Source organism: Condylura cristata, unplaced genomic scaffold (assembly GCF_000260355.1).
Source record: "Condylura cristata isolate star-nosed mole 26May11 unplaced genomic scaffold, ConCri1.0 scaffold00023, whole genome shotgun sequence".
Lineage (NCBI taxonomy): Eukaryota > Metazoa > Chordata > Mammalia > Eulipotyphla > Talpidae > Condylura > Condylura cristata.
In genome coordinates, this window is record NW_004567124.1 from 18,521,010 (window position 1) to 18,532,160 (window position 11,151).

Consider the following 11,151-nt stretch of genomic DNA (forward strand, 5'->3'; position numbering starts at 1 on the left):
ATTCCATAAAGCAGGCAGCAAACATCTGAAACAGTGGCACAGTGTTACAAAATAGTCAGCAATACAGATTTGGTTCATGGAAAGTCATTGGAGGACCCTTGGCCATGAATGGCTGTTCCACTGCATTTACTTGTCTTCACCTCTTTCACTGTAGGCAAACCACACTATCATCCTGCCTGTTAATACACGTGTCATCTTCTTATAGTCTCTGCAGTTTACCTTCCCTCTGTTTAAATACCCTCCCCAAGCTTCTGTGTGTTGCTTCTGACTATTCAGGTATTGACCCAGCTGTTAACTTCTATGTTGTCTTGTCCTCCCCTGCCATAAAGAATTACCCTACACATGCTCCCAGCTGATGAGCACTGCACTTCTCTTTTCAAGCACTGTCACTGCATATAATTCGGTCATTTTCCTGTTTTACCTTCACCTACAAGAATGTAAGCTCCATGAGAGCAGAAAACTTGTTTGCCTTGTTTATGGCCATGTTCCCATACTTGACTCATTGTCATAGCATAATTATTTGGTGAGAGAATGAATTTCATGTTTATGTATATACATTTTGTGGCTGCTGAATATATAATAGCAGCTAGTGACACATTTAGAGAAAAAAATAATTTAGAAAATGTTCTTGATTAACCATTTCCACCAAAATCTAACTTTTTTTTCTCTTTGGTGGGGATTGTGAATGTAGATCTGAAGAGGAATGACTACACACCTGATAAGATGATGTTTCCCCAAGATGAGCCTTCAGAGTTGACTCTTCAGTCTGGAAGTTCCACCAAAGAATCAGAATCCACTAATTCTATACGTCTGATGTTGTAATATTATTGAATCATTGGTTTTGCCTACACTTCACCAAAATGTTAGTGTCATTTTTCCTTCAGGAGGAGTAGTTTGGTAATATAGAAAGTGTGTGCAGTTTGAATAAGATGAATCTAGTGTGGTTAAAAGGTCAATATTCTCCTGATCTGATTAAACAAACCAGTCAGGAACCTTGTAGGATGCAGCTGGTAGCTGTAAAATTCTGAAGGTAAAGGAAACCTAGTATTTATAACTTTGTAAAGGGCTCTTTTTGCAGAGGATTTCATTTGACCTTGTTCAGATGGGGTGGGGGGATAATACCTTTTCTCCTTTGGTGCAATACCATTAACCAAAGTTAGGTGTCTGCAGATTTTATTGGCAGCTGGTTTACTGCCATTCAGCTAGCAAAATGAATAAATCACCCAGCCATTTGGTTAATTGGCAGTCACCGTCTTCCTTGAGTGTTGAGTGTTCAGTTATGATGTCACTAGTTTCCAGCTAAATTCTTGTTGGCCACGAAAGGATGACTTGTTATAATTGTAGGTTCAGTTATACAAGAAGCCGCAGCTGAAAACCAATTTCAAAGAGGAACTTTATGAATCAGGTTTAGGCTCCATATTTAAAGGTAGAGCCAGTTTTTTGTTAAATAGAGCCCAAATTGTGCAATGGTAATAGGTTTTTTTTTTTTTTAATTGATTTATGAAGTCATTGTTATGTGAAAGAAAGCCATGGTAGACTGGTATAACCCAAACTATCAAAGGAGAATCTTTAACTCACTGTTCAAAAGACATTACCTTACAAGAAAAGTTGAAGTGCTTTTTAAAAATCTGTATCTATATAGAGTCAACCTGAAAGTTACATGCTTCTCCAAAGATTTTATTGACCAGTATATAAAATCAGAATGTAAACATGAACTTTTGAATATATATTTAAAATTGTGTAGGAACAACTGAACATGATTTTTTTTTTTGTGGTACTTTTTTGAGTTGGGTTATTATTATGTAATGTCAGGAGATGCAATGCAACTTTATGCTAATAAAATGAAATTTAACTGCCCCTAATATTGTTGAATACTCAACAAGAAAAGGTTTTTACCTGATTAAAGTTTCATGCTTTGATTTTTTTTTTTCTTTTTGTTTCCTAGGTACTAATTTTAATTTTCATTTGGGAGGGAGCAGTGTAAAGCTTATTTGTATTTGTAGTGTATCTCATAGATACAGACAAGACATGAAGAGATAAGCTGTTTAAATAGTGTTTAATATTGATGGGGGGGGAGAAAGAAAAGTGTATTAAAGATATTATACTATATACATTTTGTATATCATTAAATCTTTTTAAAAAATTAAATAAATTTATTCTTGTTTACAAATATTTAGTGAGTTTAATCATTCCAAGAAATTACCTGATATTTATGGAGCATCAATTTATCTTCTGGTATTTTTTTTTAAAGATTTATTTATTTGTACATACAGAATTGGGGTACAGGCCAGAGAACTCAGGGGCGGGGAGAGGCTTCACCAGAGACAGAGTGGGGAGCAGAACAGGCAGATCGACGAAGTACAATGCCGAGGGGAGCAGCGGGCGGGTCAGGAGAGGTCTGCCACACCATGTGGTCACCTCCGGGGCAGGCGGGGATCGAACTCATGCGGAAGTGGCTTTAGCTTCTCAGTGCAGTGCTTTAACCCGCTGCGCCACCAGGGAGGGCCTCTTCTGGTATTTTTTTAATGAGCCATTTGCAAACCTGTGCTTCTTGATTTTTATATCCTGTACAATGTATAAAGTAATCTTGATTTCCTACTGCATCTTAAAAATGTGTTTTTTCTTATGACCCAAAATAGAGATGTGAGTTATCTATTGATGTGTAAGTTTATCTTAGTTATTTTCACAAACATTTAATTCTTAATACAAGCCAACATTAACTACTCTAAAGTATTTTACATATGTTAATCCCTTCACTCCTTATACCAATGTAATGAAATAGGTATTTTTTTCTTTAAGATTTACTTATTTATGCATGCATGCATGCATGGAATAACTGAAGTGTAAGCTAGAGGTACAGAGTTATTTTATCCTGTTTTATAGATAGCAAGGTATTAGGTAAAGTGCGTTTTCTGAAATTCTTATACAAATAGGTATAGCTACATAAAATGTTGTATATAATATAAATAAATATAAATGTCATAAATAAATTTTTCGTGTATGCATATATAAAAAAGTTACAGTTAGTAGCAGCACTAGAACTCAACTCAAGCTGGCTGGCATTCATCTGCTTATAAGCTGGTGATGTGTGTCAAGCATAAAGTAATGCATGTTGATCAGATTGGGGCCTGAGTAAAAGATTTTGAAATTTAAAGAAAATATAGTTACTGTTTTTGCCCTCTAGACTACTCTTCACAGAAAACAGGATTTTACCTTACATGGTAAATGGTTTGTGTTAAGATGACTCATAGTGTTCCTGTTATGTTTTAAGTAGACAGAGCAAGAGTACCCATTAAATATTTATTTACGACTTAGAAATCAGGCTGTTTACTGAAATGCTACATCTAGGGACACGAATTTTTGTGATCCTTCTGATTTACCACCACTTTTTTTTATTGTTTCCTCGGTATGTTTCATACAATATATCTATATTGAATGAGCCCATGTCCTCACATCTATCATAATTGGGCTTGGCTATGGTCAACCACTGTTTCCCTCTCAAAACCAGAGTATACCGCCCATTAGGAACTGTCTTAATTTTTTTCTGCCCTAGTGCCTTGCTAGACTTCGTAGCATGGAATATAGATGCTCAATAAATACATGTTGAAGAAGTACCTAGACTATTACCAATATTCCAAGATAATGCGCTTTTAAGCAAAAATCCCAAACTAAGTTTATGATCTCCAGAATATATTTTCCTTCTTATAGACTCTTTGAAAACTGCTCAGAGGCAGAGTTTCTTCCTGGAGCCAGTAAATCGGCCTTAGTGGGTAGGGGTAAGGGGGGAAGGACATAGTCATTCTTCAGAAAACCAGTCCGCAAGGTACGTTGATTCATCCCCTGCCCCACTCAACATTTAGCTCTGTCCTTTGTGTCTCCTTGGAATTTCTTTGCAATCTCATAATAGGGAATTTTTCTAAATATGACTATCATGTGTTTTTAAAATATAAGAACTATAATATCACATCTAAATTTTTTTCTTACAATATACTTAAATGAGGACTTAATACTCATACAGTGCATATGCTTGATTTGTTTTAAAAGTTTTTCATTATATGGTTTTCTCTTTGGAGACACTGTTTGTCTTTGGTGGTCATCATCTAGATCTGCTAGGATAGTAGTTTTCAAGGTTGACCACAGATCTTTGAGGATCCCTAAGACCATATGCCCAGGAGGCCTAAAGATCAAAATTTCTTAAGACTCTTAAGACACTTGCTGTTTTCATTATAGTGAGAGTTTTGATGAGTAAAGCTGCTGGTACCTTAGCATGAGTTAAGGCACCACCAACAAATTATGATCATTCTTAACATACCACATTATTTTCAAAAGTCCATTTCACTTAAAATATCTTTGATAGGTTAATATTTAATTTTAATCCATTAATACATGTTTTCAGTTTTCTGTGGAAGAAGATAAACACAAAGCCCTTTTACTGAATCATGAAATGATACTTAAGAAAAAGCACTTAATGTAATTGTGAGTCACAATTACATTGTGAACTAGTCACTTTTGTTCTATTTGAAAGAATTTTGAGTGGCAAATCAAGGTTGTTCAGACTTGAGTACTTGATAGTATTAGGCTTGTAATGAGGCAGTAGTTGTGAATGCTAAATTTGAACTTTTCAAGATAAAATTGAAATTTTGGGAAACTTGCTTCAGCAGCAATAGCAATAGTAAAAACTTGCCCAGTACTTTTCTAATAAAATCAGTATTGGTTTAACTTAAAATGGTTATTTTTGATTGCCTTTAATGAAATGTCAACCTTTGGAATATATTTATGAATATGTGTGATATATGTATGTATGTATGATAAAGGACTTGAGTAAGGTATAAATCCATGAACCAATAGTAACCCAATTTAAAACTGGGCAAAAGAGTGGGATATAAAACAAACTTGGCAGAGTCTGAACAGACAACTTTTCCAAGTGCCTTTAGCAAACATTTTCAATGATAAATTACTCACTATTCCCTCTGGGTTCAGGAGTGAGCTAAAGTTAACCTATCCCCACCTTTATTGAACATTTTACTAGATGTGCTAGCTAGTTCAGAAAGTAAAATGTTAAGGATTAGAAGGGGAAAAAAGACTGGATTTTTGCAGGGGAATGTCTACATCCAAGAACCCACTTCTAATAAAATTTAGAAAAGTTCTTGGATACACTCAACAAATAAATATGAATTATATTCTTAGCTACCAATTTCAAATATAAAATAAAAATTTAATATTCCTTTGATTACAAGAGACTGGAGAATTTGGGGAGACTTTACTGACAAATTAGTGGGGTGATAGGATGCAAGTCCTGCAGAACCAGACACAGGTGATGCAAAAATCTTCTCTGAGTAGATGCTACATCAAATATCTGCAAAATTTAGTCACTCTAGGTGCCAGGCTCCCTGTTCCAAGAGTCAAAATGAGTGTTCTTAAAACTTACATAGCCTGAGTATATGCTGAAAACCAGCTTCAGCTGAGGTAGTGAGGGTCTCCCACAGGAAAGGACAGAGTCGGGGAAGGAAAGAGAGGGAGAAGGAAAAAAGATGTAGAAAAATGAGACACAGACAACCTTTTCAGGGTGAAAGCATCTTCTGTCAATTGTCCCAGCAGGTCTTTATACATTACAAGCAAGCGGTGAGATTACATCAGTGTGTTCATCAAGCAGAAAGCTTAACAATCATCACATTTTTCTTAAAGACAGCTCAGGACTTTTTGATCTCTTACTGAGACTAATTGCACTAATAAAAAGTACAATTGATACATAAAATATTCCTATAGTGATCAATTATCAAACAATATTCCTGTGGTGATCAGTTAACAATATACAAGATGTTTCTATGGTGATCAGTTAGCTATCACATCTTAAGCAATCATTTTGTTTAATCTCTCAATGAACATACATTTTAAAAGGTACAGGATCTAATGTTAAGGAAAACACTAACACCGAGTGCACTGACATTTCCCTGCCCCTAGGGAAAAAACCCTTTTTTTGATCTATAAAAGGAGCTTCTGTTAATCATTATTTCTGCAATTGTTCTGTCAGCCTAGTCTCTATATCTAACATAAGACTTAGGGGAAAGTTTCTTTCTTCATGGTCACTAATTATCCTATTAATCGTATCTAAAAAAACCTTTCTATGTGAAAAAGTGTTGGGGTGAAAGTTAAAGAGTAGGAAAATTTATTATTTATAATTCTATTACTTGAAACTATGTTACTTAAAACTATAGATATTTTATTGGGGACTAGGCAGGAAATTATTGCAGCCTTTGGTTCCCAGAATTCTTGGAACGTGACATGTCTCTCATTGTGTGACCTAGACTTGTGTGAGCCCTCTCAAGCAAAGGAATATTAATTATTTTACAACGTACTGTGCCACTCTGTGAACAATGCTATTGTTATTGAACCAATCAATCCAAGTAACTATTGATTTTATATTGAATGTATATTTGGGCAATTGCCGTGCTTTTTGGGAAGAGCCAAAAACAAACCATACTTCTTGGAAGTGGCCATAAACAAACTAAAATAATCCAGCAGTATCCAGCTGTGGAATATTCTGACTTTTCAGGATTTGTTCCCCCACTTTAAGACCTTGTCATACAACGTGGTAGCGTGGCCCTCGCCAGGCATATATGTCTATATGTATGTTTTTAATCATTTGGATGTAACTGGTACACATTCTATAGACATCCCAGCACCTGGTTTTTGTTTTGTGGTTTTTTTTTTTAAGATTTATTTATTTATTCATACAGAACTGGGGTACAGGCCAGAGATGCGGAGGGTGAGAGGATTCACCAGAGAGAGACATACTGGGGAGCAGAACAGGCAGATCAACGAAGTACACTGCTGAGGGGAGCAGCGGGTGGGTCAGGAGAGGTCTGCCTCGCCATGTGGTCACCTCCGGGGCAGGCGGGGATAGAACTCATGCGGAAGTGGCTTAAGCTTCTTAGTGCTGTGCTTTAACTCGCTGCGCCACCAGGGAGGGCCGCACCTGCTTTTTTATTTAACCTACCAGTAAATCCAATGAGAAATTGATACTACAAATATACCTACTACATTCTTGTGTGTAACTTTTTAGTTTGCGATAATTACTGATTTACAGAATTGTTGCAAGAATGGTACAGTAAACTCCAGTTTACCTTCACCCAGATTCTCTAAGTACTGGTTTGATTGCATTTGCTTCATATTTGCTTTATCTCTCCCCTTCTTCATGTCTATGTCTGTTGTTTTCCTGAACCATTGGAGAATGTGTTACATAGGTCAGATGACTTTATCCCTAAATACTCAAGCATGTGTTTCTTAAGCACAAAAGCATTCAGAGCCCAACTTTATGAAATCCATAAGATTCAGCATAGACATGAAGCTATTCCTATATATAATTAATATTCACCAGTTCCAGAAGTATTTTATGTTGTCTTTTTTTTTTTCTTCAAATCCAAGGTCCAACCCAGAATTAGGTATATTTTTTGTTTCTCTATTTTCTTCTTAACACAGAATAATTCTCAGCTTTCTTCATTTTTCTTGATATTGACATTTTTGAAGTTTTTCTATACTTACCTCATTTTCAAAATTTTATAATAGTTTATTTTTACATATTTTTGTGATGGGCTTCCCATCACTAAATCACCCATGTGCCATCACCATAGTCCAGTGCATTTCCCTACCCCCCACTGTTTTTGATCCCATTCATCACTCCACCCCCAACAAAATATCTCTGGTATATAGCTGTTCTCATTTTTATTTGATGCACATTGAAGAATAGACACATTAGGTTGACCCCCAAAAGCTCACTGTCTTCCTGTTCCCTTCATTTGTTTAGCTGGCTTAACAGATTCTGAGTTAATTCAAGGAAGAAAAGTTTAAGAGGTCCAGAGGCTCCCTTTCTAAAAGACCACTTCCTAAAACAAGCTTCTATCACTGTTACACTTTCTGACCCCAATATCCAAACAGAGACCTGGGGGCAGAGGTTTCCTCCTTTTATTTTTTAAAGATTTATTTATTTGTTTGTTTATGCATACCGAACTAGGGTACAGGCCAGAGGTGCAGGTATGGTAAGAGGATTCACCACAGAGTGGGGGAGCAGAACAGGTAGATAGACAAAGTACACTGCTGAGGGGAGCAGTGGGTGGGTCAGGAGAGGTCTGCCCTGCCATGTGGATCAGTTCCCAGGCGGGGATCGAACTCACACTGAAGTGGCTTTAGCTTCTTAATGCTATACTTTAACCCACTGCACCACCAGGGAAGGCCATATGTAAGTGATTTTTTAGCACAATTTTCTGTGAAGAAAATGAGAGCTCAGGAGATCTGGTGAGCTCTTCTGCTTTTCAATGTAGACATTCTTTTATGATAAATCCTTTATATTTACCTTATGTGGCAAAAATGTATGTGTGTGTGTACACACCCCTTTGCACAATAGTTGATGACCATGAAAGAAAGATTCCAATCTATCCCAATGCTGTGCATTTCTGAAAGCAAAATTCAGCTACCTCCATCCCCAGAGAGAAACAGCCCCTCGAGTCCTGGGAGAGGTTCAGTCACTGGAAAGGTGCCCAGTATGAGTGCCCAAGGGGCCAAGTTGCCCCAGTTCCACTAACTCAGGAGAGGTACATCTTTTATGTCTGGCTCATACATAAGAGAAACTGACTAATGAAGGAAGACAGGTTTTATGTCCCCTTCATTCTCTGAATTTTTTTTTTAAACAACCAAATAGTATCTCTTGGCAACATGTTAGAATCTTGAGGGTGAAAGGAAAAGATTATGATGTATGGAAAAGTCCAAGCTGGAATGGAGACTGAAGTACAGATGAGATCAGTGTGCAGATACTGAAAGGGGGGGAGAAACCATTGTTGAGCACAAACGGAGCCAAAGCAGAAGGCTCAAAGAAATGACGTTGAAAGGATTAAATGTGTAGTTCCTGACTAGAATCAAAGTCCATTGCTACTCCACTAAGATGACTTCGAGGCGGTCTTTCCCTGCAGATGACTTCCGTGTCTACTATGTCCTGTGAGCTTCTATCTACCCAGCTTTCTAATAAGCTTTCTGATAAGCTCGGTTGGGGGTTATGGGGGGTGGGTAGGGGCCATTCTCAAAGGCCTTAAGGACACATATTTTCAAGGATCTCCTCAGGTTTGACCCATTGTCATTCCCCGAAAGGAAGGGAAGACCTTATTTAATATCTAGGTGATTGACATTCCTAAAGAGTCACAGTCCAGGGCCTCCCACAGAATCAGTAAATAAAAGTGAAAGTTCCAACAGCAAACATTTCACTTTTTCAAAATTATAAGTAGCTTCTTCATGGACACCTTTTTTTTTTTTCTTAGCCTCTGCCTTGTATATCTTTTTTTTTTTTTAATATGTAATAGTTTATTTTTACATCATTTGTGCCTTTTTCCATCTCAGTTGTAACCCCCATGGGTATCCCATCACCAAATCACCTGGGTGCCATCACCACAGTCCAATGCATTACTCTCCTCCCACCATTTTTGATCCCATTCCCCACTCCACCCCCATAAAATGTCTCTGATATATTGTTGTTCATTATTATTTTTTTGCCCCCCTCCTCACCCCAGTCCTTTATGCTCCTGCTATGAGTGAAACCATTTGGAATTTTTCTTTTTCTTTCTGGCTTATTTCACTAAACATGATCACTTCCAGCTCCATCCATGCTGCTGCAAAAGGCATGAGTTTATCTTTTTGATAGCTGAGTAATATTCCATTGTGTATCTGTACCACATCTTTTTAATCCAGTCATCTACTTTTGGGCATTTGGGTTGATTCATGTCTTCCCTATTGTAAATAAAGCTGCAATAATCATGGGGGTGTAGGTGTCTTTTGAATCAGTGTTTTTGATGGAACACCTATTTTTAAACGCTGTACATTAAAAGAAAAATCATCAAAGACATAGACCCTGGGCTCCCTGGTACAACAGTCAGATCACAAAAGGAAGAGCTGTGTGAGATGAGGAGGACTTCTTGCTAGGGCACAGTGTCCCCCGCAGGTCCTGGGCCTTCACATACTCTTATTCTTTAGCTTACTTAAAGGGTATCCTAGCTGTCACTTTTAGAAATTTTTTAGGTTACCATTTACTAACTGTAGTTATAGTGTCACACACCTTGTGCCATTTAATCCTCACAAAAACCTTGTAAGGCAGGGTAGCATTATTCCTATTTTATAGATGGAAATAAATAGGAGCCTATTTATTTGTAAGTAGTAAGAATCAGGATTTAAATGAAGATCTGTGTTTTTACAAAGTCTATATTCTTAATCTTTCTCTCCCTCTATGTGTGTGTATATACTTATATATATATATACAAATAGAATATACACACATTAATCAAACACATTTTAAAGTATTCTTTGAACATGTACATATTGTATTTTCAATGCGCCTCTATGGGATACACACACACAGGTTTTTTTCTTTATAAAGATTTATTTATTTATGCTTACAGAACTGTGGTACAGGCCAGAGGTGTGGTGGATGAAATGATTCACCAGAGACAGAGTGGACAGAACAGCAGAGTGACAACGTACACTGCTGAAGGGAGCAGTGGGCGGGTCAGGAGAGGTCTGCTACGCCTTGTAGTTCCGCTCCCTGGCCGTGGATTGAACTCTTGCTGCAGTAGCTTTGGAGAACTTCATAATGTGGTGCTTTAACCCGTGTGCCACCAGGAGAGCCCATGGTTTTGTTTTGTTTTGTTTTTTAAGATTTATTTATTTCTGCGTACAGAACTAGGGTACAGGACAGAGGGGCAGGTGCGGTGACAGGATTCACCAGAGACAGGGAGCAGAACAGGCAGACGGATGAATTACACTGCTGAGGGGAGCAGTGGGCGGGTCAGGAGAGGTCTGCCGCGCCATGTGGGTCAGCTCCCAGGCTGGGATCGAATTCATGTGGAAGTGCTGTGCTTTAACCTGCTGTGCCACCAGGGAGGGCCCTGTTTTTGTTTGTTTGTTTGTTTGTTTTCCATGTGCTTATTCTTTTTTTTTTTTTAATTATTACAAAAGTTTATTTTGACATCTTTTTGCACATTTTTTTTTTCCATCTCGATTGTAATCCCCACGGGTTTCCCATCACCAAATCACCCGTGTGCCACCACCATAGTCCCATTCCCATGCATTTCCCTCCCTTCCCCCCCCCCCACCCCCCTCAGAACCGTAGGCAAT

General features: G+C 37.6%; 2 protein-coding genes across 2 annotated transcripts in view; both read left to right on the forward strand.

Moving 5' to 3' along the window:
- Window positions 1-2,090, forward strand: part of TRPM7 (transient receptor potential cation channel, subfamily M, member 7) — an 87,973-nt gene extending 85,883 nt beyond the window's left edge. Inside the window, exon 40 of the mRNA XM_012728687.1 lies at window positions 692-2,090. Coding sequence (XP_012584141.1) covers window positions 692-822 — 131 coding nt within the window. The 3' untranslated portion in view covers window positions 823-2,090. The remainder of the gene's footprint in view (window positions 1-691) is intronic.
- Window positions 2,091-8,935: 6,845 nt separating this feature from the next.
- Window positions 8,936-11,151, forward strand: part of USP50 (ubiquitin specific peptidase 50) — a 44,177-nt gene continuing 41,961 nt past the window's right edge. Inside the window, exon 1 of the mRNA XM_004687796.2 lies at window positions 8,936-8,988. Within this exon, the coding sequence (XP_004687853.1) occupies window positions 8,936-8,988 (53 nt within the window). The remainder of the gene's footprint in view (window positions 8,989-11,151) is intronic.